The 27,373-nt window shown below is 41.6% G+C and overlaps 1 protein-coding gene across 5 annotated transcripts in view; it reads right to left on the minus strand.

Moving 5' to 3' along the window:
* Positions 1–9,387: 9,387 nt before the first annotated feature.
* Positions 9,388–27,373, minus strand: part of ACTN1 (actinin alpha 1) — a 111,765-nt gene continuing 93,779 nt past the window's right edge. For 2 of the 5 annotated variants that reach the window (XM_063289810.1, XM_063289806.1), the window contains exons 14-21: positions 27,159–27,299; positions 23,613–23,795; positions 22,686–22,820; positions 20,612–20,791; positions 18,709–18,855; positions 16,806–16,886; positions 12,351–12,509; positions 9,388–10,277 (exon numbers count right to left, since the gene is read on the minus strand). In XM_063289810.1, the coding sequence (XP_063145880.1) occupies positions 10,119–10,277; positions 12,351–12,509; positions 16,806–16,886; positions 18,709–18,855; positions 20,612–20,791; positions 22,686–22,820; positions 23,613–23,795; positions 27,159–27,299 (1,185 nt within the window). In that variant the 3' untranslated portion in view covers positions 9,388–10,118. Of the gene's footprint in view, positions 10,278–12,350; positions 12,510–16,194; positions 16,261–16,805; positions 16,887–18,708; positions 18,856–20,611; positions 20,792–22,685; positions 22,821–23,612; positions 23,796–27,158; positions 27,300–27,373 lie in introns of all 5 variants that reach the window. The other 3 variants (XM_063289809.1, XM_063289807.1, XM_063289808.1) reach the window with 3 other exon arrangements.

Genomic DNA, 27,373 nt, shown 5'->3' on the forward strand with positions numbered 1-27,373 from the left:
CTGTGTGACTGTGTGCGGAAGAAAGGCAGGATGGGAAATGTTGTCATTAGCTAGAAGAGCGGGCAGTCGCTTAATTCCTCTAAATCAGTGTTTCTCAGTCTCAGCAACTTTAAGATGTATTGATTTCGACTCCCAGAATTCCCCAGCACTTTCAAGCAATAAAAAATATCTGTTTTCATCCCTCTCCTGCAGAAGGAGGCATATCTGCAATACTGTTTTCTTGGGACTCGTCAAAGCTTGAAGAAATATACGTTTTCAAATTATCAAATTTCAAATTATCAAAGATTATTGACCTGTCCCTAGTTCAGATGTACAACTTGCTGTGACTGGCTGCAGCAGTATCCTGAAATAAATATTTACATGTGTAAGACTGAATCCCTGGCATCTCTAATTCAGAAAATACAATACTAAAGGTTGGATGGGAAAGCCACCTGCCTAAGAGCTTAGAAAATTGCTTCAGTTCTGAGAAAACTGGTTATTCAACACAGGTAACACCACTGCTTCATGGACTGCATTGGTTGCCAGTGTGTTTCCGGATGCAATTCAAGGTGCTGGTTGTCACCTTTAAAGCCCTTCATGGCTTGGGACTGGGTTATCTGAGGAACCATCTCGCAGTTGTTTCTGCCCATCCAATCTGGTCCGGCAGGGTGGCCATGCTCCAGGTCCGATCAGCCAAGAAATGTCGGCTGGCAGGGACCAAGAGGTGTGTCTTCTCCACCATAGATAGCACCTGCCCTCTGGAACAGCCTCCCTCCTGAGATTAGGACGGCCCAGACCCTGTTGCCCTTTTGGAAGGCCTTGAAGACCTGGTAATGTGCCTGGGGTCCTGAGTGTGTGAAGGACCCCATTTCCTGGTTATGCAAAAACCTACAGATTATAATATTTCTTGGCTGCTGTATGTATTTAAGTTTTCTTTTATATTGTTTTTAATTGGTTTAATTGATTTTATGATCATTCGCCATCCAGAGTCACTTGTTTGAGATGGGCGGCTATACAAATTGATTGATTGATTGATAGATAGATAAATAAATAAAAAACTGGGCTAGATGAGCTAATTGATTTTAGGAACAGAGGTGATGGTAAATTGGATTTACTATTCGGCTCTTTTGGCCAAAAATAAAAATTGTCACTATCCAGTTGGATTTAATAATTTCAAATTTGCATGGTTGCTCTCAGTAGTTATGGAAATTTGGGGAAAAAGTTAAATCTACAAGGATAATTGATAGTTGGTATTTTGTCTGGCTTATATTTTGTATTCAAGACTATACATTAAATCTGGAAACAAAGTACTTACATATTAATAAACTCAGTTAACATTCATAACTGTATTGATACTTCTATATCTACAGGTACCAGCTTTGCACTGCAAAAAGATAATTGTTGGGGGTAGTTTTCAATTTCTTTTTGTTGCCATTGAGTGCTTTTTACAGTCCAAAACAAACAGCCCTACAGCAATAAAACTTACGCAGTATGTCATTGGTTTGAAGGTTTTGCTCTGCTGGTTCAAGGAAGCATTTCAAATATTCCTATCACTTGGAAAACTTGGCTTTCTAAAATGTAAGTGGTTCTACAAATGTCAACTATGCAGTGAAAGGAGTATTTGTGAGAATTGGTACCATCAGAGTTTAGTCCAACAAATGATGAAATAACGTTTTGAGTCAGGCTGAATGTGATTTAACAGATACTTGGGAGAATTCTGCTCATGTCCCGCTCCTGTACTGAGGCAGCATCAGCATCCTAAAATATTGGTTATTGGGAAGCTATAGCGGAAGCTTCGGAGCTTCCCAAATAAATCCAGTTGGGCCCGTCTCTGAATGTTGCTCTAGATAGGCCAATAGCTAGCCGATCCAGCAGGGCATTCCTTGTATTCCTATGATAGGCTTGCTGTACTGATTACTATAAAGCAACATTTTCTTTAAAGAAACTGAAGCATTGGGATTTTAGTCTCAACGTTTTTATTCTTCAGGCCAGAAAATACTTGCCAAGAGCACAAATGAACTTAGAACTTCATCTTATGGAAAATGTCAGCATATAATGTGGATTCTTGTAGTCACAGTCTCACATTCAGCTTACAGTCATAGGAAACCACCATACTGATTAAAACAGAAGCCAATGAGGTCTGAGAAGAATGTAGGATTCTTCCTGGAATGCAGGTTTATCAGCCCACTCTCACTGGAAAGACAAACTATGAAGGATAAGGACATTTCAGTGACAACAAAGATCAGAATAGTTAAAGCAGTGGTCTTTCCAATGGTAATGCATGGTTATGAATGCTGAAGTCCAAGAAAGAGTGAGAGTATTAAGAAGATGCCTTCAAATTATGGTTTTGGACATTTTTATTGAGAGTCCAATGAACCAATCAAAGTGAAAATTTGTAGCTCAGGGATGAACTGTGGAGTTCTTGGTGCTTTCTGAGCATTGTTGTTTTCTTGCAGACGTTTCATTGCCAGGCTAGGCAACATTTTCAATGTTCGCACTGAAGATGTTGCTTAGCCTGGCAATGAAACGTCTGCAAGAAAACAACAAGGCTTAGAGAGCACCAAGGACTCCACAGTCCAATGAGCTTCCAGAAGAACCAGTCACTCAATCCTGACCAAATAAAGTCTGATAGTTCCACTGGGTGAAGATCAGCAAGCTGAAACTTACTATTTTGGGAGTGTGATGCAAACAGATTATGGATTAGAAAAAAATATATTAGGCAAAGTTGAGGGAAGTAGGATGGGAAATCAATGGATAATATGGATGGATGGGACCAAAGAGACTAGAAAAGCTACAAGCTGTTACTAAAATCAGTCAAGATGGTGAGTATACTGTCACCATCAAAGAATTTAGTTCCATTCAGAGATTGAGTAATTAGTTAACTCACCAAATTCACCCTCGAAAGTGGTGACAGATTGTCAGCGTTTTCGAGCACATGTGTTTAAAAGGGAGATAATGAATGGCAGCACATGAAATTTAACCATTGCTCTGAGGCATTACTGCACAGATGACCCCTAAATGTGCCTTCAAGATCACAAACAGCAGAAACTGTTCTGCTAAACAAAATAGGTAATGGTTTGCCACTTGGGTATTTTAGGATGTTTTAAAAACATCCATTTATGGATTGCTTTATCCATTTTTTACCAATTAACACTGGCATTACTAAACTTTGTTCTAAGAGTTTATTATCCTGGAAGAAGGCAGTGGCAAACCACTTCCATATTGTTGCCAAGAAATAACATGGAAATTATATAATACCAGGGGTTAAGCTTGACAGACAATCAAGCAGCAAACAACAGCCTAATCAAGGAACTCTCAAGGAGAGAACAACACCCCCACCAACACTGTCAGGGCCAGCTACTGTATATAAGCAGAGAGCAAACCCTACTCCCTTCTAGCACTGAAGATGTTGCCCAGTCTGGCAATGAAACATCTGCAAGAAACAACAAGGCTCAGAGAGCACCAAGGACTCCACAGTTCAATCCTGAACTACTGATATTCTCTTCGATTGGAACCTTTTCATGACCAAGCACCACACTTAACTTTTGGGGAAGGGAGCAGACAAGGGCTACATTATGACAAAGCGGGATTTATGGGGATACTTTTTTAAAAAAAATGCTTAAGGGCTTACATTAGTTTTCATTTGTCTCCTGTCTCAAAATGAAAAAAAAAATGGTGATTTCACCTGTCAATGATCATAGTCAAGTGAACTCTGACGGCTGCAAAAGGTGGACACGGGCTGCACAGGGGACAGAGGGCCATCGGTTCTTTACTCCTGCTATGAAAATGTCAGAGGACCGTTACTTTGGAGGTAAGAAGTTAATAAAGTTCTTGGCCTACTGCAATGTATGTAAATGTACCCTTTTGCAATTCCTTGACAGTAATTTATCAACACCATGGAAAGCTGAGCTAGTTCAAATTGTCCACAGTGTTTGGGAGCAATGGATCAAACTGAATCAAGAAGCCAGTTCTTTTTAGTCCAATTATTTCTTGATCGCCCCCTTTTGTTGTAGAATTACAAAATGCTGTATTTTGTATAATTCATAATCTAAAATTGTTATACGGTAGTGCCATTGTGGTCTTAGAAGGCAGTCTATATGGGGCTGCCCTTGAAGATAGTCTGGAGTTGACAGCTGGAGCAGCATGTGGGTTTGGGAAATGAGGGCCTGGTACCTCTGCTCTTCCAGAGTTGCACTGGATGCTAGTAGCATTGTGAGGTCCTGCTATTTATCCTCAAAGCTCTAAGCGGGTCTAATAGGGGGGATCTAAAAGAGAGTATTGCCCAGGACCAGCTATCCCACAAATGGAGATCTGCTGACAGCTGCCCTCTGCTGGTGAGGGTTTGGCGGGGGGCTTAATAGGCTTTTTCAGTAGCAACACCAAGACTTTAAAATAAACTTCCAATGAATATAAAGCAGGTCCCCTCACTCTGGGCTGTCAGAAAACAGCAAAAGACCTGCTTACCCTGGTATTCTGTGAAACTTGAAATTCATATCAAAGTATATTTTAAATACAGTTTGGTGGGCAGGGTATGTCAAAAATTCAAGATGGTGAACATGACTGAAGCACACCCATTTTTACCCCCTCCCCCCTCCGCACAGATGCTCCTGTTTAAATTGTTTTACAACTGTTAAGACTTTCTAGAATAAATCAATATATTAAAGTTATTTAAACCTTAAATTGGTGAGTTATTTAAGATGGATTCCATGGGTGGAAATCCTGAACGGAAAAGCAGTTCAGGAGGGTTGGGAAATTCTGAAAAATGAGATAATTAAGCCCTAAACACAAACAATACCAGAGGGAAAAAAATGGGAGACAGCTGATGGTTGCATAAATAACTCTGATACACTGAGAAACAGTAGGGACATGTTTATGAAAATGGAAAGGGGGACATGTAACAACAGCAGAATACCAGGAATTTTTGCAGGATGGGGTTGGGCTCAGGAAGACATGAGGCTTGCAATGAATGTCAAAAATAACAAAAACAGCTCTTTGGGTATATGTGGAACAAAAGGAAAGTCAAGAAAATGGTCAGTCCTTGGAGAAAATGGCAAGATGATGATGGACAACAGGGAGAAGGCTGAACTGCTTAATTCCTATTCTGCATCTGCTCACAAAAGGAAATAGTAGTCTGAGCTATGAAAAGTTGCATCATGGGGGCAGAAGATCAACGCAGGTCAAAATAGGGTGGTGAGAGAACATCTAGTGGCTTGTGAATGAATTCAAGTTGCCGGAGCCAGATAGGTGCTAAAGGATGTGATCTCAGGACCACTGACAATAATCTTTGAGAACTCCGGATGTGTAGGTCAAGTGCCAGAACATTGGAAAAGAGCTAATTTTGTTCCAATATTTTAAAAAGGGGGAAAGGTGGACCCAGGAAACTACAGACCTATCAGCTGAACATCAATTCCTGGGACAATGCAAGAAAAGTTCCACAAGCAGGGAACCTCAGGGTTCTGTCCTGGGCCCAGTGCTCTTCAACATTTTTATAAATGATTTAGGTAAGAGGATAGAAGGAATGCTCAGCAAATGTGCAGATATTACAAAGCTGGTCAGGATTGCTAACACCTCAGAAGACAGGGTCAAGATTCCAAAGGATTTTGATAGACTTGAATATTGGGCCTTTTCTAACAAAATACATTCAATAGTGAGAAATGTAAGGTTCTGCACTTAGAAAGGAAAAATCAGAGATACAAATACAAGATAGGCTCAGTAGTAGTGCAGGTAGTCCTCACTTAATGAACATTTGCTTAGTGACAGTTCAGATTTACGACAGTGCTGAAAAAAATGGCTTACAACCAGTGCTCACACTTACGACTGTTGCAGCGTCCATGTAGTCACGTGATCACGATTTGGGCACTTGGCAACCAGTTTGCATTTATGACCATTACAGCATTCTGTGGTCATGTCAGTGCCGTTTTTGACTTTCCGGCTGGCTTCTGGCAAGCAAAATCAATGGGGAACATGATTCGCTTAATGACCATGCAATTTGCTTAATGACCACAGTGATTTGCTTAATGATCACTGCAAAAAAGGTTGTAAAATCAGGTCAAATTTGCTTAATGACTGCTTTGCTTAGCAATCAAAATTACAGTCTCAATTGTGGGTATTAAGTGAGGACTACCTGTACTTTTTAGAAGGATCTGGGTGTCCTGGTAGACCACAGATTAATGAACCAGAAGTGCACAGCAACTGCCAAAAGAGCCTGTGCTATCTTGAGCTGCATCATCAGAGGTATAATGTCAAGATCAGGGGAAGTGCTAGTTCCACACTGCACTGGTCAAATTGCACCTGGAATACTGTGACAGTTTTGGTCACTACAATATGAGGAGGATGCTGAGCACTGGAAAGAGTGCAAAGAAGGACAGAGATGATGAAGGGCTTGGAGGTTAAATCCTATGAAGAATGGTTAAAGGAACTAGGCATGTTAGACATGACAGCCATCTCCCAATAGTTAAAGGGCTGTCACCGAGAAGGTGTGGATTCATTCTCCATAGCAGCCACGGGTAAGACCAGAACCAATGGGTGGAAGCTTTACAGAGGGAGATCCAAACTCAAAATAAGGAGGCATTTCCTACAGCCTGCCTCCTGAAGTCACAGGTGCTCCATCTCAGGAGGTTTTCAAAGGTTGGACAGTCATTTGTCTGGGACAATCTGAGGATTTCATCTCTGAAGAGGTTAGACCTGAAGACCTCCAAGATCACTTTCATCCCTATGATTTTATTTCAATGTTTGAAATGTTAATGCCATTTTGTGATGCTATTATTGGAAGCCACCCTGAGTGTTTGGAAGTGATAGAAGGGGCCAAATTTAAATAAGTGAATATGCTCACTTATTCCTCAAATGTTTCAAATATTTGGCTTCAAATACCCCTCACCTCAACAAATCAGACTGTATGGAATGAATAAGCAACATGTGGCCCTCCAGATATTGCTGAACTACATAAGTTATTTCAATATATTTAGTCAATGGCCATGCTGGTTGGGGTTGCTTATTGTTGCAGCTTAGCAGTATCTGGAAAACCATGCTACCCTTCCCTACTATACGAAATATGGGGTTTGGCAGGAACTCCAGTAGAATACTGCTGAAATGATTTACTTCCAATGACTCATATATGTATATATCTTATTTCATCCATCCATCATCTTCCCACATTAGTTAATTAATTAAACCTGCAACCCAACTATGTTTACATGGAAGTAAGCCTCATGAAATTATGAAAGAAAGCTGATCCTATGATTGATATACAGTACAATGAGCTTTTCTGGACATTTATAATTGAACTTCTAGGCTGCGTTCAACTTAAGAGCTTTAAATAGAGCACCTTTAGATCACCCAAGACATAATAGTTAACTAAGAGCATTGCTAAACTGATGGAAGAAATAGAGTATCTGAAGTTTATGTACACAGAAGGAAGAGCTATGAATTGTCAAGGAGTTCCCTTCTCCTAGGTATTCTCAAAAATATTTCCCTGAGCTTCTACCAGGGTGCTATGTTAAGTCTACTGCTGCTTTAAGAATAAGTGCAATATGTTGCAATGATATAACACATAATAAATGGATACTATCACAGTAAAGATAAAGGAATTGAGGGTACTCAGCAGCAGAATTCTTGTAATCAGCCCTAGTGTTATTTGGATAAAGACAAGGAAAAAAACAGGTGCCCCATGTGGATTTGTAGATTACTGCTTAAGCAGGAATCTTATTTTTGGAACAATTAAATTATAGCATTGTAACAAGAATCCCTATCACCTACACAGACCCAAATACTCTTGGGGGAAAATCTGGCAAAGGAGAAAAACACCTCTTCCTCACAAATACTAGATTTATTTATTTATTTAGTAAGAAGATGCATGTTGATAATACCTCCTTTTCTAAAATCTAACTTCTGTACATTATTATTTTTTTATAATAGGAATGAGATATACAGGTTTTAAAGCCGAACAGGAGCATGGGGGATTAAAGTCTTTGTCTTCCAACAACAAGAATGAGAGACATTGGGGTAACTTATCAAGGAAGACAGGAGGAACAATTAACCCTGTACTCCAAGGCATTCTTATCAAGGAATTGGTTTTACCAAATACAGTACTGCAAGCCTACTCTTGAGTAAATATACACATGAGCACACCCTCAGTAAGTTAAAACATCTTCTCACTAATACAATTTGCTATTTCTTTATACTGATATAAAAACAGAGAAGTTCAAGACTTCTTATTACCCTAAATTAATAAATTACCCTTTATCCACTGCAGGATAAAGTCCTCTTCTGTAAAGATTATGGACTGTAATCCATCACACTGGTCTAGCGTGGGTTGGTAGAAATAAGTTTTTTGACTTCCCAATCTAGAGCTGAGAGTCACTGATCCAAAATCACCCAGTCAGGTTCAAGGTCAAAAGGAGAACTAGAACCTGGGTCATCCTACATCCAGTCCAGCACCTTAACCCCTGCATCATGCTGGCTCTCATTCATATTTCTTCATCTCTCTTTCTCCTACCTCATGGTGACTTCACTGACATCTCCATATGGTTTTCTTGGCAACAATATGGAAGTGCATTTGCTATTTTCCAGGATATTTCTTTGACTTCCCATCTAGCCTACTGCCCTGATATTCCCTAGCAGTTTCTCATCCACATACTCTTCAAGCTGTTTAGTTTCTCAGCCGACATGGTAACATTAGTAATACAAACATCAATACATCCAAAGGAGGAAGAGGGATACATTTTGGTGTCTTGCTTTTAAGAAAAAACTAGACAATCCTGTGAGCTGTTGGGTCATCCTTTGAGAGAAAGGTAGTGCAGTCTGATGTGACCAGAATGAACATTAAATTTTAGGCTGACCATATTTTTTTACCCCAATGCTGGATGGTCCCGTGATCATCTAAGAAGAGTATATATCATAAATAGAAAAATAATTGTAGTGGCAAACAAACTTCAATAAGAAGTTAGTATTTACTTACCTAAACAGATAAACAGAATGACCACAGGCAGGCAAAAAAGCATGGGAGTGAGAATGATTTCCAACTTCCTCCCAGCTTCCCCATTGACTTTGCTTGTGAGAAGCTGGCAGGGAGCATCGGAAATCACAATCATGTGACTGCAGGGATGCTGCAACAGCCACAACTTTGTGGATAAAACTGGTTTGAACATCATGGAAATTTCAATTCCACAGGAATAATGAATCCCAGATTTTTTACACATTCTTTAAGTTACATTTTAGGTACCTTGATTCAAAATCGTTGCAGTAGAATGAAGCATTTGGGCTAACTTGAGGGTACAAAAATGAGTTTTAGTAGTATATAGATAATATTTTGAATATTGTACAGTCCTTCCCATGTTATCAAATATGTATTTAAAAAGAGTAGCTAAATAGAGTTAAGTAAGTGAAATAGACAAAATAATGAAGTCTAGATTTGTTATTACAAGATTTTTTAATATGGTCTGTGACAAGCAATATCAAAGATGCCAACTCTCAAGCGCCATATTTGGAGACCAGACAAGTTTCAGCAACAATACATAGGTAGGCAGATTGTAATTATAATTAAATATGAAAACATGAGCTGTGTACATTATTTTTCCCTAAAAAAACACAGCAATCTCAAAAAGTTTTATTGTAAAATATTTTCATGAAATGATTGAACCAGCGATACATGCACTTGCGCGTCTCCCTCTCTGTAAAACAATACGATAAGGAAATAAGAGACAGGTGAGAAAGTTGACTCAGGATAGAAGAAGCGTGTCAGGCTTCAGGTATAAGAATGGACTACAACACTGACCTCCATATCCTATGCTGGAACAAAAAAAAGGGGGAACCCCCTCACCAGCCATATTTGGTGTAATACTTTATAAACATTTTTCCATTTATGCTTTGACCTTGGAGAAAAATACTTTTTCTATAATAAAATAAGTTTGCTTCAATGTAACACCCCCTCCCCCCAATAATTTTGTGAACTGCCCTTTTTCAAGGCTGTGATTGGCTATTTCATTCCAAGACCTTCCCTGCCCACCCCAAAGGGAAGCTGTTCTTTGATGTAGAAGCAAGAAGGGGGACAAGAAGGTAGATCAGAGCCTGTTTGCAGACAGAACAAAAAGTGCACCTGGATGGAAGAGGGTCAGGTTGTGTGGTGGATAGAGAGGTGGTAGTTAAAGGTCACTTTCGCCATAGAGAGCTGTCGAGAAAGACATGTAGTCCAGGGCACCAGGTACAGAATCCAGCCCAGTGTAAGGTGCCATTCTAGCAATGCAATATTCAGCTTGATCAGGAGGCAGTTCCCGCCGTAGTTCATCCACAGTAATGTAGTTCTGGAAGAGAACACAGGGATGCCCATTTTCCATTTCAGCTTATTAAAGGCTTTAGCGTATTGGTATCAAGCGGTTGTTATTTGCTAAACATTTTAACTCGAGTATTTTTCTCTTTAACCGGATGTATTATAGAAAACTGCAGCTGGGGGTGCAAGTTAAATACTAGTATTTTGTTGTTTTTAAAATGCAAACAATAGTGCTGGGTGAAACTTAAATGAAAGGCATCTGGTGTATTGTTATATAGGTTTTGCCTTAGGGATGTTTATGATCTGTTTCTTTTTAAATTGTTTTTACTTTTTTAAAATGTAAGTGCCCAGAGTCACCTGGAGATGGGTGGGCTCTAACTTGTATTAAGTAGAAAAACAGAAAAACTTCAGACAACAATCATTCATAACATTTGTGGTATTTTCGAGTGTTTGGAGCGCTTCCTATGCAGTAACTTGTCATCCTTACAAAAACTCTGTAAGGCAGAATTTATTTATTTATTTATTTTCTATCCCACCTTTATTATTTTTACAAATAACTCAAGGTGACGAACATACCTAATACTCCTTCCTCCTCCTATTTTCCCCACAGCAACAACCCTGTGAGGTGAGTTGGGGTGAGAGAGAGCAGCTGGCCCAAGGTCACCCAGCTGGCTTTCATGCCTAAGGCGGGACTAGAACTCACAGCCTTCTGGTTTCTAGCCTGTTGCCTTAACCACTAGACCAAACTGGCCATCTTTGTTTGGTTGTTTGTTTGTTTAGAACTGTCAGCCCTTCAAGGTAGATCAGACTAGGAAACCAATATTATCTAAGCTAGTACTATTATAAAGTTATAGTAACAGAATCTTGCAAGTCTAGACATCCACCCTCCCTCCCTCCCTCCATCTTCATATGAACTAGGGAGGGGCTTGTTTGAGGTGCTTACACGTTACATTCTTGCCCGGACTCAGGTCCCTTTTAACTGACTGTTGCCTTGCTAGCATTTCCTCCTGTCCCTCAAGGCCATTCCCTCTGCTCTCTACAAGAGTCCAGAGGAGATCATGTTCCTTGACAATTGTGAATGGGGCTAAACCAAAAGTGGGTGGGGCCACCATCCATCTCTCTCCCTCTGACAGTCTTTTCCCCTCTGAACGTCTTCAGGCTGAGAGGGAAGGGATAAATTGTCCGAACTCTGTGTGTGTGTGTGTGTGTGTGTGTGTGTGTGTGTGTGTGAGAGAGAGAGAGAGAGAGAGAGAGAGAGAGAGAGAGAGAGAGAGAGAGAGAGATTAGGCCGAGGATCTCTGAAACCCAACTGATACCAGTGAGGTTTTGTAAACAGGGCAACTGAAGTGGAACGAAAATGATCTGCCAAAAACCACCTACGGAATTTATGATACATGTGAAATTCAAAGCAGGGACTTCCTGATTTGAAATTCAGTCCCTTACTTAAATCCCATTTAAATAATTCATTCTCCTACTGGAATAGCTGAAGAATATTTCAATTGATCTCCAAAGGTTTGTTACTGAATTCTTCCCAACACAGAATTTGGGAGAGATGTTGGGAGAGACGGGCAGACTTGCCAGAACCTAAAGCAGGTTCTTGCAGGCCTTCTTCTACAAGTCTGTAGCACAAATGTAACTATTACTGTCTTGAGACATCTGTCTCCACTTGGCCTGTGAATCCTTGTCACAAATGCCAGACATGGATTGCCTCTCCCCATCCCACCGTAACAGCAGAATGGATGGTGCATGCATGTAGAGAGAGACCAGGCAAATAACAGACTCGAATGCCTGGGTGTGTATATGTATACAGAGTTCTTTGACTTATTGTAGTGACATGAATTCAGTAAGCATATCTAAGAGAATGTAAGACATTCAACCCTTTATTAGCCTCTCAATTCCACTATTTCACTGCTTCAACCACAAGTAAAATATTGGTGAACTGAAGGAAAGTTCCAGGTGCTCAAGTATTTCAACAAAACCACAGGATTTGCTCACATTAGGATAGTGGCCATTACAACCTTTCTTTTATATTTATATTTCAGGTAGCCTGAAATCAAGATTAAATTTTGCTAGAAGTCAGCATCTTTTTCACTCAACCTGAACTCACTTTATCTCCAGCCAGGATCTTGAAAGAGGCCATAACTTGGTCTGCTGTATCAGTATCTGCTGTTTCCCGGGACATGAAGTCAATGAAGGCCTGGAATGTCACTACTCCAATGCGATTGGGATCCACAATGCTCATGATACGAGCAAACTCTGCTTCACCCTGGGCCAGGAAATAAAATTCAGCAACAATTTAATCTAAATGCAGCAGGAAACAATTGAATAGAAATTTGTTGCACATACACACTATTCCCTAGGATAGTTTCCCCACCCTTTAAATGCATGGGTCTAAAACTTCCTTCATCCCCAGCCAGCATGGGGTAACCAGATTGTAGAACAACAAATGCAGAGGACACCAGGCTCAGCCCAAAGTGGTATAACAATATTAAGTAGAATGAATCTGAATGCATTTTGAAGGTGCAGGGAACCCAAATCCAAAACGTTTAATGCTAGAATTCTTAGCATCGAAGACAATGCAACTGAATCCCAGAGGGCAGCTGCATGTGATCAATAGTTGTACTTAACCATGAAGTACCTTTCTGGCCATCAGAAGATAGACCTGACAGGAAAGGACTAATTCCATCTCTAACAGCTAGAAGATAGGACTTAAGCTTTCTTTCTGTCCTGTGGAGAAACCTCTCTCCATTAGTTACATGTACTGATTTCAACTGAGTGTGGTTCAATATTCCACTGTAACAACAACACTGGTAAGACATATGGGAAATGGAACAACATAAAAAGTACATAAGCACATGTTTATAAGGTAATCTGCATCTTGATTCTTGGACCATTTAGTTTCTCTGTTAATTGCCCCTGGCTCCCCAACCCTCCAAGTCAAATGGCCAAAAGAACTGTTTTCCAGATGGGAATGTTAATGGGAATCTAATGGGTTCAAAGGGGGGCAGTCATTAAGGCTCTGATATCATGTTAAGGAACTGGTGAGATACTGAAGGTGTGACTTTTCAAGGAAGTGGTGCAAATGTATACAGCCTGAAAATAGTGCCATTGCTCTTCCGAGGACAACAGATCTTAGGAGTACATGTTCACTGCTACCTCTTTCTGCAGACCTGCTCACAGGTAGCTCAAAAGTTCAGGGCCTCTTGTTGCTGATGCCACACATTTTTTTCTCAAAGACATGACAAGTCAATTGATACATCTTGGTGGAGGCCGGGGGCCTTGAAGCCTACACAGCTTTGCACCGAATGTGGAAAATCCATTTCAGGAATTGCTTTGTTCACTTTCCTGGCATACAGTTGAAGCAACTCCAGGTCTGGGTGCATCATTGGACATTTGGACTGGGTGTCCAGGCACAATGGGAAATACCATGAGTATTCCTCTCTAACAACCACTAGTGTGGAGATCCATGCCCCTGCCTCCCCAAGGCCAGAATAGAATGAATTGCCCATGTCATGTGTATCATCTTGCACAGTACTAGAAAAAGCAGAGTTGTGTAGAGAGCATTGACTTTGGTCACCGTACTACTAGGACATTGTTTTGTTGGAGTTGGGAGAAAAAGTGCTTCATTTATTTGTTGTCTGCTATTGTGAATAGATTAAAAGAGGGGCAACCCCATTTATCTGAGATCTTACAAAAACTGTCTGGACATACAATAGAGCCCATTGCTGGCAACCGAGTCTACTTGCTATGGAACTCAAGATACCTTTTATGTGTTCCGCTGATATGTACCAGAGATGTTTCTCTGCCCATCATCTCCCTCTGAAATTCTTTTGGTATGTATCCAGCCTAGTAATTCCAGCAGATTTTGTTTAATGTCTTCCATTTACACCAATTGGTGGCACCCATTCACCTTGTCTAATAGTTGTTTCAAGGTCAATTATATAGTCTTTGCAGCACTTTAATGATCTGCATTTGATGGGAGTGGGGTGGGGTTCTGATTGGGATATGAAAATAGGTTTCTGATTAAATTTGCTGAATCTAGAAAGTCATCCAGTATTCTGAAGTGGGGAGATAAAGATGCCTTTCCAATTACTATTTTTATTAGGCACCATAAAAAAAACAGAGAAACGCAGTGGAAGAGACCTCTTCAGCGGAGGTGTGGGATGCACTCCATTGCACTCATATCCAGTAACTGTTTCATTGGCCCTGATATTCTTTTCTTGCAAATTGTAGCTCATTCTTCTGAACTGTAATATGTATCCTGGTAGCCTGTTTTTCCAGCACCCCTCTATTTTGGCAGCTATATTTCCAGGTGTAGCAGAATTTCTGCAGCTACATTGCACATCCATGAGGTATTGATGTCATGCTTCGAAATGTTTAACTTGATCCTTGCCTCCTCTGCCTGGCTCTTGGAGGGATTGTCAAGGCTGGGAACCCTAAAATGTGCTTCCTTGTCTGCTTCTTGTCCAAAAGTAGTAAGGGATTTGGACTTTGGCATGAAAACACAGTGCAGGATTCTCTTTGTATTTGCTTTCTTCTTTTCTTGAGGCTGTAGGCAAGGATCCGTTCTTATCCTTAATTTCCAGAAGGATCAATCTCACCAAGAAGAGTTCTGCTGCAAGCTTGGCTTTCAACTGTAGTCCCTCTTCCAATGTCTGGTCCATAGGCGCATCATGCCACTGTGTCCAATGTCACAGATCTGGATATTAACTGTAGGTAGTCTTTAGACATTATCTGCCATGAGTCTGACTGCTTTGGCCCATATCTTGAGTGAGGCTTCTATCAGAATTTCAGAGAAGAGATCACTTGACTTTAAGTCCTGGCCAATGGAGAATGTGGTTACAGCTCAGAGTACACATGTTGTAGTCTCTCTTTTGCTTGATGGTGTCTGTGAATGACTCTCTTCCTCCTTACAGAACCAGTAATTTGGACAACTGGACTCTCACCAGAGCGCTATCCAAAAATCAGGGCTGGCCTTTGTTAATTTGATCATCCATGGCTTACCCATATGTGTGTACTGGAAGTGTTAGAGCAATCAGTTGCTGGTGGTGGAATGCACAACTACTGAACTGTAAGGTGCTGATAGCACAAATCTGTGCAGAAAATGTCTTGGCTGAGGGACTGCAGGATTGGGGGGAAATTCCATTAATATGGAAGCACTGCCACTATGGCCAAAACAGAACTTGAACTGTCCAGATGCGGTCATTGCTGGAGGTGTCACTGGGGTCACAGGTGCTACATTACACACCGTACAAATGGTGATGTAGAAATGTGTGCTGGCTCCTTCTGAATGCAAATGGCATGCGGGTGTCACTGCTGACACCTCTGGTTAGTGGGCATTAGTGGACTTCAGAGATTCTGGACATACTGTTGTCATTTTAATCTTTTCTACCAATGTACTTCTTGCCTCCTCTCCTGGACTGAGTACACTTTAAATGTATAACTAGCGATTTCCTGGAGTAGTGAAAGAATATGTCTACATTCCAAATTTTTAAAGGAATCAAATCTACTAGAAGTTTAAATCTGGAAAAATAAAAACTTTCCTTCAGGAGAAGTGCAGTCTTGAAAGGAAATGTTATGCGCTTGCATGATAGGCTAGTAATGAACACTGATTATTACAGAAAAACAGCCTGTGCAAATAGACCTTATACAGTTGTGTTTCAGTCTTAACTATGTTATTTCTTTTTTTAAGAAGATTCCCAAAGGAGCTGATTTCAAATAACATTCTGTTTCTTTTGAAAAATATAGTTCGTATTTAGTCAATCCCTTCTGTAATTAATATGCATTGATTCTCTTCCAACACAATTTTGAAATTTAAGATTGTAAATAATTTTCTGTTTGAAAACCATGGACTGATATATTTTTACCTTAAAATTTTTGATGTACGCCCTTCCCTTTTTTAAGGGCCAACTATACCAATCTGAAAAGAAGTGATGCTGCTGCTACATTACCATATTGTAACCAATGGAGATAAGGAAGGTGCGGAAATCTTCAGCATCCATCATGCCAGTCTTCTTCTACAAAGAGTAATTTAAAAGCAGAAGAATAAAGAGATGGGGGGAGGGGAGGGGGGAAGAGGCAGAAATGGGGGGGAAAGTCCAAGAAGAGATGAACTCATAAAAGATGTTGTAAGTAATGAATATGCATGAAGAAGGAATGGAAGATAAAACATTGAATGCAATGAGCATTAAAAGTAATTTGAGAAAATGAGTTTTGGATATTTTCCATGGAAAATAAAGATCAGATGGAAGTTTAAATGTAGACAAGAATAGTTATGGGGATATAAAGAGAAATGAAAAATGGAGCAGTGAAGGCAAGACAGCAAGATTTTAGGGAATTAGGCAAATTTAAAGTTTAACAGAAAGTTAAAAATGCATTTGAAAATGCACAAACAGGAAAAAACAGTGGAATTGTGGAAAAAAACAGAATACATGGAAATATGTACAGCAAAATATAAGAGCATAGACAGGAGATGGATTAAAACAAAAAAGAAAAGAGGGGAAAAATTTGTTATTTCCTGATCGTTCAGTATCTGGAGATGTTCCCCACTAGCTTTCAGTACCTGCGCATCGTTTCCAATATCATAACCCAAGCTGATGAGGCAGGCTTTAAATTCTTCAGGGCCAAGAGTGCCAGAGTGGTCCTGGTTATGCAGTGTACCAGGTAGCAGGACATGCATTGGTGGTGATGTAAAACCAAGAAACACAAAAAAGGTGTGGAAAAAAAGAGAGGTGCACCATGCAGTGAATGAAGGAAGATACATGGAAGAATGGCATGCAGAAAAAGAGAGGGAGGGAGAATAAAAAGTGCACAAGTTAGATACTGTGTTACCATTTCAAACTGTGCCAATGCTTTTTTTAAAATATATTTATTATTCATAAAATGTGAGCCTGACTAGCCAAGTGTGGGCATAACATCCATTGCTAATAGCAAGCTTTGAAGGTGACTCTGCCCCTCGTATCACCCCTTATCATTGGTTATATAACTTTAGAAGCGCCATGTTTACTCAGCAGCCAAGCACACAAAGACGATGGGCTCAAAACTGTGCTCTCAAAATAAGAATGAAATCTTTTGAAATAAATTATAGGTTCTTAAGAAGCTATAGTAATGCCGGGAACATGTTAGAAGACATTCTTTTACAAGTACACTGTAACTACATTTTAACCAAGTGCAATAATTTTTAGTCAAAGAGCCAGATTTGCAATAGAACTCTGCTGTTTGATATTTTCTAAGTCAGTCTTCAATTTAGGAACACCTAGAGATATATATGGCACATTAAACTGGTTCACATGGCACAGCACTGGACCTTCCTGTGAGTGGATGCAGCTCCACTGATAATTTCTTCACCCTGTTGTCTGAACCAATGACTCCTACTTGTTTGTCTTGAAACAAATCAGATCAAATCAAGAAGCCAAAAATAAATCCTAGAGAAACAACCCAGAATTTATGGTTCATAGCAAATGGTAAACAAACCACAGATTGAGCGATCTGTAGTATCTTAGCCACACACAATCACAGGAGAAGTCAATGGACATGGTAGGAGTAGAGTGCTGACTTGTTGCATGATGTGAACCTACACAGTATTAAAATGGAAGACAAGAAGTCCCACAGTAAATATAAGCTCTATTGAATCACAGCTAAGGCAAAGAATTAAATAGAGCAGTGTTTTAGTGCATACCATTAGATCAGGAGCTGAATCCTGCTCATATAATTACATGAGAGGCCAGACTGTGTGGCCGTTGTGTCATGGTGAATACAATCTGTTACCTAGATCCAGTAGCTTAAGTTGAGGGGCAGGTTGTATTATGAAAGTTGGCCCCTGTCTTTTCAAGAAAAAGCCCTAAAAACCCTCCTGGGGGGAAAAATGTGAAACCGAGGAGATACGGCCAGGAACGCAGGCTGTTTCTGAAAGGAAGACACAACTGTTCGCCTGCAGCAAAACCAATTTGCTTTCATTTTAGTAGTATATATGCTTTAAATAAAAACTTCCCATTCTGAGGTTTGGGTTAAATCTAGCAAAAAGGCTTATAAGTGGGGAATGACCCCGCAAGTGTAAAATATTTAAAATGAAATATATGGTCAAGGTGCATTCCCTAAGGACAGTTTTACAGCTAGCATATACAAACCTAGCTATGGAATTACACATAAATAAATATTCAACAGATATATAATAAAACAACTCCATGATCATTAGCTATTTAGAAGGAGACTCACTGGGTGAGTCTGGGCCTTTAAATTTTCATCTGAGAAGAGACATTGAGCCAAAAATTGAGAATGAATGAATGATGTTGTTCAATTGCTTCTATTAACATTTTGTCTGAAAGATGTTGGTATTAAGGGTTTCACAAAGAATTTCAAAATAATATTTGAATAGACACTAGGAGAATTTGAGACTTCAACTTTCATTCAGCCCAAGGAGACCCTGTCTGAGTTATTATAAATAATGCTATGTCTTTCCTTCTTACCCTGTCAAAGTGATTGAAGGAGGCACGGAATTCATTCATCTGTTCCTGGCTAATTCCTTTGGCATCCCGAGTCAAAATCTGGTTCTCCACTTCATTGATAGTTCTAGCAATTGTTGTGAGGAGTTGCTCCCAACCCACTCTGATGTGCTGGAGGAAAGGAAACAAAGAGATCTTATTTCCAGACATTTTAAGTTGAGAGGCAGCATTTGATGCCTAGTTCACATGAAGTCAAGGAAGCCTCGAAATAAAAGCTACTTAGGTAGTGACATTATGTGAAAACCCTGTAGAAAGAAAGCTGTGTTGGTCTATGGTGGCAAAAAATCAGGAGTCTGGTAGCACCTTTTCCAATTAACAGATTTTATTAAAAGGCATAAGCTTTCATGAGGCTCACAATAGTTTATTCCTTTTAATAAAATTTGTTAGTCGGAAAGGGTGCTACCAGACTCCTTCTGATTTTATGTGAAGACCCAGTTCCCTTCAGAGGTCCATAATGCTGGGAAAGGTGGAAGGAAAGAGAAGAAGGATGACCAGCAGCAAGGTGGATGGACTCAGTTACAGTGGTGATGGTGCACCATTGGAAGACCCGAAGGACCCAGCTGGGGACAGACCTCCTGAAGCAGGTCTATCTATGTGGTTAAGAATCAACACTGACGGTATCATATAATCTAAAAAAATCTAGGGATAAAGGTATTTCTTGATTTTAGTTTATGGCCATACTATATATTCTGTTAAATTTGAACAGGTAGCTCTTCGCTTTACAGAGCACACCTGATTTGGATTTGGGCCACATACAAATCACTTTGTTCATTAGTTACACAGAAAAAAAATCTTCCATTGGCTCAATGGGAGCTACTCAGTTTCTGCTTTCTATTTCTGTGTGAAGAGGATTAAAGCTTTGCTCCCCATGTTCTTGTTCAGGGAAATTGATGCAACAGTAGTGCACTTTAAAAGCCTGACAACGAAAACAATTTAAAAAAATCCTGTTTCTCTAAAGCAGAAGGCTCTGGTGCCTGAGACAGTCTTGGAAAGAGCAGCTAACATGCTTTAATTACTGCCAGTCACAGTGACAGCAAAGCCTTTTTTAATTCCCTGAGGGCTTTTGCCTTACCCCTGGGATCCCCCACATGGTGCTCATGGAGACGAACACGCATATCGATACCCCTCTCGGTGCCTGCCAAGCTTTCTGTTCTACACTCATTTTGAAACATTTAAAATATTATTTACTTTTAGACAAAATTAGAAAGGAAGCTGGCATGCTCCAAAGCAAAGCACTGGAACGTCCTTATATTCCATATAGGACACTTAAGCATTCTCAGAAAATAAAAAGGATAAGCAAAGGCAGTCCAGTGCTTGCTTTGAAAATGTGCCCATTTCGCCCCCCTGCCCCCATCCTATGGTAAATTGGAGACTGAGTGAGTATCCTGCAGGGTTAGAGAGTGTAGGTGGGAACAACCTCATCAGTTTGGTAAAAGATGAGGTGGCAAATGGGTGCTTTGTAACTGGACACACTTACTATGATAGCCATTGGATTGCTCTGCCTAAAACAGATAATCACTGAAGTGCTGCGCAACCTTCATTAAATGAGTACATCGGCTGTTAACCATACCACATTCATATGCTTATCTTAAAATAAGGAGGTCCAGGTAGAAATCCAGGACTTCTGAGGTCTCCCTAGCCTGTCTTTGCCCACAGTACAGCAAATATTGCACTGCATTTATTTATACATATTTATACATATATATTTATACACACTGACAGAGTCAGCCAGTGCTACTGGTCTGCCATCCTTTGACAATTCTTTTACACATAGCAGAACTCTGTGATATATAGACATTCATTCTCTTCAAATATCCTTTCCTTGCAAGCTTATGCAATACTCCAAGAGTCTTCACATGGTCTTTACCTCCATGGTGTAGTTGGTGTGCTTATTATCAAAAATAAGAGCCTCCTGAATCAGCTGGTGATCTCCCTCCAGCTGATCAATCTTTGGTTTATAGTTCACAATGCTCTTCTCATACTGCCGCAGGTGATTGAGCTGGTCCTCCAGAGTCCCATGCATCTCTATGGAGATGCGGCCAATCTCCTATATGAGCCCAAAGGAAATGGAGAGGTAAGTAACAAGTTCCAACATGTATGGCATTTGCTGCAACTGTTCCCTAAATGGACTAAAATGCTTTAACCACAGACCTTGCAGTCTCAAAAGGATACAGCTTGACTTGCAAGCTTTTTCAGAGGAAAGGTAAACAGAACAGAACACTGGATCTTATTTAAGGATGCATTTTCTAAAATGGACAGGGAATATCTATCATGGGGCTTGCTTCTACCACTGAAGGACTAAACCTAGTGAAGTATACCTCTTTCACTATAGTACTATTCTTATTCACACAGTACTATTCTTATCTCAGACGTCAATCGCTGAAGCTGCTCTCTAGCCTGATGCCCTCCAAGTACATTGAACTGTTATGTCCCATCCTCCCCAGATAGTAGACTTCTGGCTGAGGAAGATGAGACAATGTAGTTCAATGCATCCTAATTCAAAAGGAGCAAATCCGAAAAAAATACACACTTAAAATGCAAAAGCTCAATGTGGCCCCAATATGCATCTCATGTTCACTTCTCCATAGCCCTCAGTCAAATTCCTCAAAACAGGGTTCTGAAGAAACCATTCTGAACACCAATGCTCTGTGGACAAACAGATGTGGTCTCAAAATTCTGCTGTAGTTTTTTTGCTTGCCTAGTTCTTAATGGTGATGGCACAATGAGTTTCTTGCTGACTGTAAGAAACAGGCCCATTCAGATGTTATTCCAGTTCCATGAGAAGGGTAAGACTGAGCGTGGAATTCAGGTTTACAGATTTTCTCCTCCCCTCCCTTAATCCCAAGTAAAAGTCAGGAATAAATTGGAAGTTTCCAATGTTAGCTGAAGAAAGCCTGTTTCTTCTATCCCAGCAAGTGAAACATGGAGGGATTGTACAAGGAGGAATTCTACACCCCATGGTGTATGCATATCTCATAGCTCTGCCAGAGTGAGCATGGTCAATATTTTTGGATTTTTTTTATTTGCCAATTTTTTTTGGTGGGGAGATATCTAAGGTATGCAAGGCGAGTGCCTTAAATTTTAAGACACCCACTTCATCCATTAAGCTCCCAAACCCAAAATAATCAGGCCAGTTTTTCCCATTTGAGGGATTCAAGAGCAAAATGTTGCCTTAAACCACCAGAAGTCATCCTGTTTGCCCTTTTAAGCTACACACACACACACACACACACACACACACACACACAGAGTAAAAGCAGCCTCAAAATTTTGGCCCCATCCACTCCAGTGACATCATGACCCATACTGGAACCACACTGGAACCCTGACCCCTAAAAATTTGTTTTTAAAAGTGGGGTTCTCAGTCACAAGATAGCTGCATATTCCTGCTGTTATTTTTTATGTTAGAAGACTAAGACCTGTCCCAAATGTCACCTTTCTCCAAAGCCTCTCTTACATAACTTTCACTTTTCTTCATATAAACTCCTACATATTGTTTGATTGTTCCACAACCCCAATGCAAAGCTGAGACCCTTAACCTTCTTCTTACTAAAATAGAGTTTAATTGCTTTCTTTGACATAAATTTGGCCAGAAGTAGAATACTGACTTTTTTTTCTAGAGGAGCTATCACAAGGCTCAGATGTCACCATCTTAACTGGAAGGCCGACCCACAATACCATCTTTCAGCATTTTCTGTGGAGCAGCAGTTGAAGTTAATCAGTTCAGCAGCTGAAAACCTCCCCAAACCAATGGTGTCATGTGAAGACAGAAGAATGGCACTAATTCCCAAAGAGTACAGCTGATGTGCAGAGACCAAAGTGTGCCCAAAGAAAGTGGGGAAGCAGCCTAGAGATCTTTCTTTTCTGTTTCTGGCTTGAATATGTTTCATAACAGTAAGCTCTTCAGCAGAAAAGTGTCTGATGAAACATCAAGTTTTTACCTCCATCTTGGTTTGAATCCAGGGCCCAATTACATTGGCCTGAGCCCCAAACTGTTTGCGGAGTCTCTCATTATGCTGCTGGCGTGCATGTTCTTCCATCAGGGCCTGATCCCTCCTGGGAACAAGTTGTCTCACCTTTAGCAAAAAAAAAAATAAAAGCTCAGAATCTTTCACTCAGTGTTGTTAAACATCAGCAAACGAAAAGGATTCCAAAATTGGTGAAGCAACATTTTGTACCTTGACAGAAGATAAAACCCAACATTTTCAATAGTTATTACAATTGGATCTTCAGGTTAACTGAACTCATACCCACAAATAATACAATCTCCACAGATGAGGCACAACGCTAAACACATCAACAGATCAGCCAGTACACAGAATACTAAAGTTCCTGTATATATTCCAAATAAATCATTTTTAATCTGCAAGAGCGCTAACAGGTATAGCTGTCCTTCCACAATCTTGTGCCTACCAGAAGTGTTTAGACCACTTCTACTGAAATCTCCCAGCTGTTGGCCATGCTAAGAATTCTGGGAAGTGCATTACTAATACCTGCAGGGCACCAGGTAGAGGAAGGCTGGTTTGAGCCAACACACCTCTCAGCAAATACCTATCCTTTGACATTACTTTTGCACAGGTCAAGAATAAGACTTAATTCAAAATTAGCTTTTGAAATCTACACCCAAGATTCCTTGCCTACAGAACAAGAGATTAGAAATGGTTGCACAAAATATTGTGCATCTGAGATAATTTACACTGAAGGTGCAGACCTATATATACTTATACCGAATGAAGTCCCACTGAACTCAGGGAGATTTACTCAACAGAGAAGATGCATGGGATGAACTATTTAAAAAGTGCCAGAATGCCCAGAGGGACAAATCTTCCCCTCTATAGGAAAACAGCTTAGTCCTGAAAGCAACTCACACGGTCCCATTTGCCATTGATTTCCTGTGGGCTGATAGTGGTGTAGGGATTGGTTCCTGCCATGTTGACATGGTAAGTCTGGACAATTTTTGACACTTCATTGTGGATTCCTAGGATAGCTTGTCGCTCTTTGTCAGCATCTGGCAAGGTAGCTTTAAACTGTTCATGGGCTGTGGTCAGTCCCTGACAAAAAAATAACAGAACAATGATTAGAAATGACATACTCTCAAAAATATCACATTATAAACCTTAACACAGCACAGAAAAATCTGTGTCTGTCTGTAACAGATTATTTATTTATTTATTTATTAAATTTATATCGCCACCCATCTCTCCCAATGGGGGACTCTGGGCGGTTTACAATAAATAGCATTAAAACATAGCCAGATAAAAATTACATTAAAATATATATAAAAGCAAAAATGAAATCCAAGTGGAGATGGATCACTAAGGGGTACTATGGTGTCAGCCATCCCTAGGTGGAGCTATCTCTCTCGCCCTCCCAAGCAAGGCGGCAGAACCAGGTCTTAAGTTTCTTCCGGAAGTCCGAGAGTGAGGAAATCTGTCTCAACTCCGGGGGCAAGATGTTCCAAAGGGCGGGCGCCACTGCAGAGAAGGCTCGCCTCCTGGACCCCGCTAGATGAAATTCCTTTGCTGATGGGGTCCATAGCATGCCCTCCCTGCCTGACTGGGTGGGACAGGTCGATGTTATGGGGACGAGACGGTCCCTCAGGTACCCTGGTCCCATGCCATGTAGGGCTTTAAAGGTGATAACCAACACCTTGAATTGGACCCGGAAGCAAACTGATACCCAATGCAGCTCGCATAACAATGGTGTCACATGGGCTGATTTTACAGCCCCAATAACTGTCCGTGCAGCTGCATTCTGGACCAGCTGAAGCTTCCGAATACTTTTCAAGGGTAGCCCCATGTAGAGCGCATTGCAGTAGTCTATATGGGAGATGACAAGGGCATGAGTGACTGTTCGGAGGGCATCTCGGTCCAGGAATGGGTGTAGCTGGCGCACCACCCGAAGATGTTCAAAGGCCCTCCTGGCCGCGACTGCCACCTGCTCTTTGAGCAGGAGTCGCAAGTACAGGAGGACCCCCAGGTTCCGCACTGGTTCCAAATGGGGCAGTGCCACCCCATCCAGAACCAAAGATGACAACTTCCTGGAAACCGAGGAGCCATCAATCCACAGCCACTCTGTCTTACCAGGGTTCAGTTGAAACCTGTTGTTCCCCATCCAGGCCCCCACAGCCACCAGGCACCTGGAAAGGGTGGAGACTGCATCACTTACTTCACCCAGGATGGAGATATATAACTGGGTATCATCAGCATATTGATGATACCTCATCCCATGGTGATGGATGATCTCACCCAGCAGCTTTATGTAGATGTCAAATAGGAGAGGAGAGAGTACCGAACCCTGTGGCACCCCACAAAGGAGGGGTCAAGGGCCGGATCTCTCCTCTCCTATCACCACCGATTGGGAACGGCCCTGGAGGAAGGAGGTGAACCAGCGCAAAACTACCCCGCCCACCTCCAACCCCCTGAGCCGCCCCAGAAGGATACCATGGTTGACGGTATCGAAAGCCGCTGAGAGGTCCAAGAGAGCCAGGATGGATGCACTCCCTCCATCCCGGTCCCGCCAGAGATCATCCATAAGTGCGACCAATGCAGTCTCTGTCCCATATCCTGGCCTGAAACCTGACTGAAAGGGGTCCAGATAATCCGTTTCCTCCAAAATTCTCTGGAGCTGCAACGCAACCACTTTCTCAACCACCTTTCCCAAAAAGGGAAGGTGGGAGACAGGGCGAAAATTGCCCAGTATAATAGGGTCCAAGGATGGCTTCTTGAGGAGGGGGTATACTAGCGCCTCCTTATAGGCAGCTGGAAACACCCCCTCCCTCAAGGATGCATTAACCATCGCCTGGACCCAACCACAAGTCACTTCCCGGGTTGATTTTATCAGCCAGGAAGGGCATGGGTCAAGCTGACATGTGGTTGCATTCACAGTGTCATGAGTACCGATGGCGAGCAGGAGGGGGCCTCTATCCAGGGGGGAAAACGCATGCGTAGTACTGAGGAATTAAGCAGCCATTCAAAGAGACACAGATCAGACTCGCCTTAACTTTTGGGGTTTATATGTCTGGGTTTTCCCATGCTTCTTCAGTTTGTTAGGATTTTCTGTCTTATGTAGCAGTAATAAACACTAGAGACCTACTCCTCGTCTCAGCATGATTCCTGACTGTTAGGACATCCAGTCCGGAGAATCCTGTCCACTTCCTCAGGCCCAACAGGATCAAACCATTCCCAGATAACAGGGTAAGTACATTCCCCTGGCATCTCCCCAGACTCCGCTTCACACTTAGAGTCCATCTTAGAATGAATCTGAGTAATTTTATCCTGCAGATGCTGTGAAAACTCTTCCGAATGGCCTTGTAGGTGGGTCCCTGGATCTACCTGACCCAGAAGAGATCAAGCAATCTTGAACAAGGCCGTCGGATGGCATTCTGCAGATGCAATAAGAGCGGAGAAATATTCACGTTTCACCGCTCTTACCGCCACAAGGTAGGCCTTAACTGCGGCTCTAGCTTGTGTTCAGTCAGATTCAGTCTTCATCTTCCTCCAGCGACGCTCCAGACGTCTCTTAACCCTATTCAAAACCCTCAACTCCTCCATAAACCACGGGGAGTGACGGGTCGAGCGAGGCAAGAGAGGACGCACAGGCGCGATCCTGTCCAAGGCCCCGGCCCTATTCCAGGCCGTGGCCAGGACCTCTGCTGGACCGTGCAGCAGGCCCTCGGGAATAAACCCCAGCTCCCTCTGAAACCCTACTGGGTCCATCAGTGGCCAGGGGCGGACCAATCGAATGTGTCCAGCCTCCCTGCGGAGCAGGGTGGCACAATAAAATCTCAGGGTCACCAGGGTGTGGTCTGACCATGACAATGGGGACAGATCTAACTCTCCCCTCAGATCACATTGCCACTGCTCCGACAAGAAAACTAAGTCTGGGGTGTGACCACTCTCGAGTCGGATCCCGGATAATCTGGGACAGGCCCATGGCTGCCATGGTAGCCATGAACTCCCGAGCGATCTCCGAGGCAAGTCCCAGGAATGGCAGATTGAAGTCCCCCAGAACCATAAGCCTGGGGAACTCCACTGCCAACCCCGAGACGGCCTCCAGCAGCTCGGGTAGGGAGGTTGCTATGCAGCAGGGAGGCTGGTACAGCAGCAGATTAGCATCAGAAAAACTGATACAGACTGATTTTCTACTCCTACAAATATCAGAAAATAGATCTAGGGTGTGGGCAAGAGACTGGGAAACCCCTTCTTTTTACTTCATGTTCTGCATTTGTTCCAGGCTATACATCTGGTATGGACTGGCATCCACCAATAGTTCTCGTCCATTTAGGGATGGCTGCTGTTACCTGCCTATGTCTGTGGGAAAAGAGAAGCTATTTCCTGTTTAGCAGACAGAGTCAGAATCAGCAAATGTCATGCACCAACCATAATCAAAGACTGTATCTCAAACATCCATACCTGAATCTCCTCAATTGTATGGACGATAAAGGTGTCCTGAAGGTCCTCCATGGCCCCCTCCATCCAGTTATTGAAAGGGGCAGCTCGTTTGGCATATTCTAGATACAGCTGATCAATTGTCTCCAGCAGTTTTTCTGTTCTCTGCAATGAGCCCAGAGAAAAATAATGCAAGTTAGACAAAAATGGTATCACATTCTTTTGAACACTGAACAACC

This window comes from Candoia aspera, chromosome 1 (genome assembly GCF_035149785.1).
Source record: "Candoia aspera isolate rCanAsp1 chromosome 1, rCanAsp1.hap2, whole genome shotgun sequence".
Classification (NCBI taxonomy): Eukaryota; Metazoa; Chordata; class Lepidosauria; order Squamata; family Boidae; genus Candoia; species Candoia aspera.